The sequence below is a fragment of the Eimeria mitis genome, genomic scaffold, assembly GCF_000499745.2.
Source record: "Eimeria mitis Houghton genomic scaffold, Emh_scaff4493, whole genome shotgun sequence".
Taxonomy (NCBI): Eukaryota; Apicomplexa; class Conoidasida; order Eucoccidiorida; family Eimeriidae; genus Eimeria; species Eimeria mitis.
Window position 1 is genome coordinate 1,683 of NW_013572811.1, and position 729 is coordinate 2,411.

At 53.1% G+C, this 729-nt stretch overlaps 1 protein-coding gene across 1 annotated transcript in view; it reads right to left on the reverse strand.

Annotated features, from left to right (window-relative positions):
• Positions 1 to 388: 388 nt before the first annotated feature.
• Positions 389 to 729, reverse strand: part of EMH_0075600 (uncharacterized protein) — a gene marked incomplete at both ends in the record, with an annotated part of 1,359 nt that continues 1,018 nt past the window's right edge. The window contains one exon of the mRNA XM_013499616.1: positions 389 to 526. Within this exon, the coding sequence (XP_013355070.1) occupies positions 389 to 526 (138 nt within the window). The remainder of the gene's footprint in view (positions 527 to 729) is intronic.

A 729-nucleotide genomic window follows, 5' to 3' on the forward strand; every position in this document is an offset into this window, starting at 1 on the left:
GCATACAACTAGTTGTGATCAACGACATGGGGTAGAGCTATCCTCACCGCTTCATTACAGCACTACAGCGTGCAGGCGGTCGCGCGTGTGACCGCACCCATATGAGGAGGCGCCACTGTCCGTATCAGCCTGCCAGTTGTGCGCTGGTCGCGCATATAGACTGTTGAAAGAAAAGCCTGAAACCCCACACGGTTCTGCCACTCACCCCAACACTCAGATGTAATCACTGAAGTGCAATCCCTCTTTGTCACGAATCTTAGCCGCTGCAAGGATGAACAAGCCAGAGCTTGATCCTTCGACCGGCTGCACGCCATTTCCATATCGCAGAGCCTAACATCCCGTCAATCAGCCACGCGTCCACATCCAGTTATCAGAATGCATAAAAAGACTAGTCTGCCTTCTTCGCAATACACAGCACTCCCGGACCGAGCGGGGCCACGCCCTTGGAGCATCGGTAAAAGCCAATGCTAGAGACAATCCCGTTCAACAGTCTTGCTAGAGTCCGAGCAGCGCCCGAACCTTCCGACTGCACCAACGGTGCAAATCATATATATTGTATACACAGCTGACGTGCTAGCCAACCTTTGCGGCATGCTTGCTTGGATACGCTACTACTTCGCGCCTAAACCGTCAGTAACTCTTCGACGGCACACGCGAATCCTACAGCCAAACAAGCATCAGTTCCTCCACGCGGCGAAACATTTGCCCCCCCTACTGCAAACACCAAAA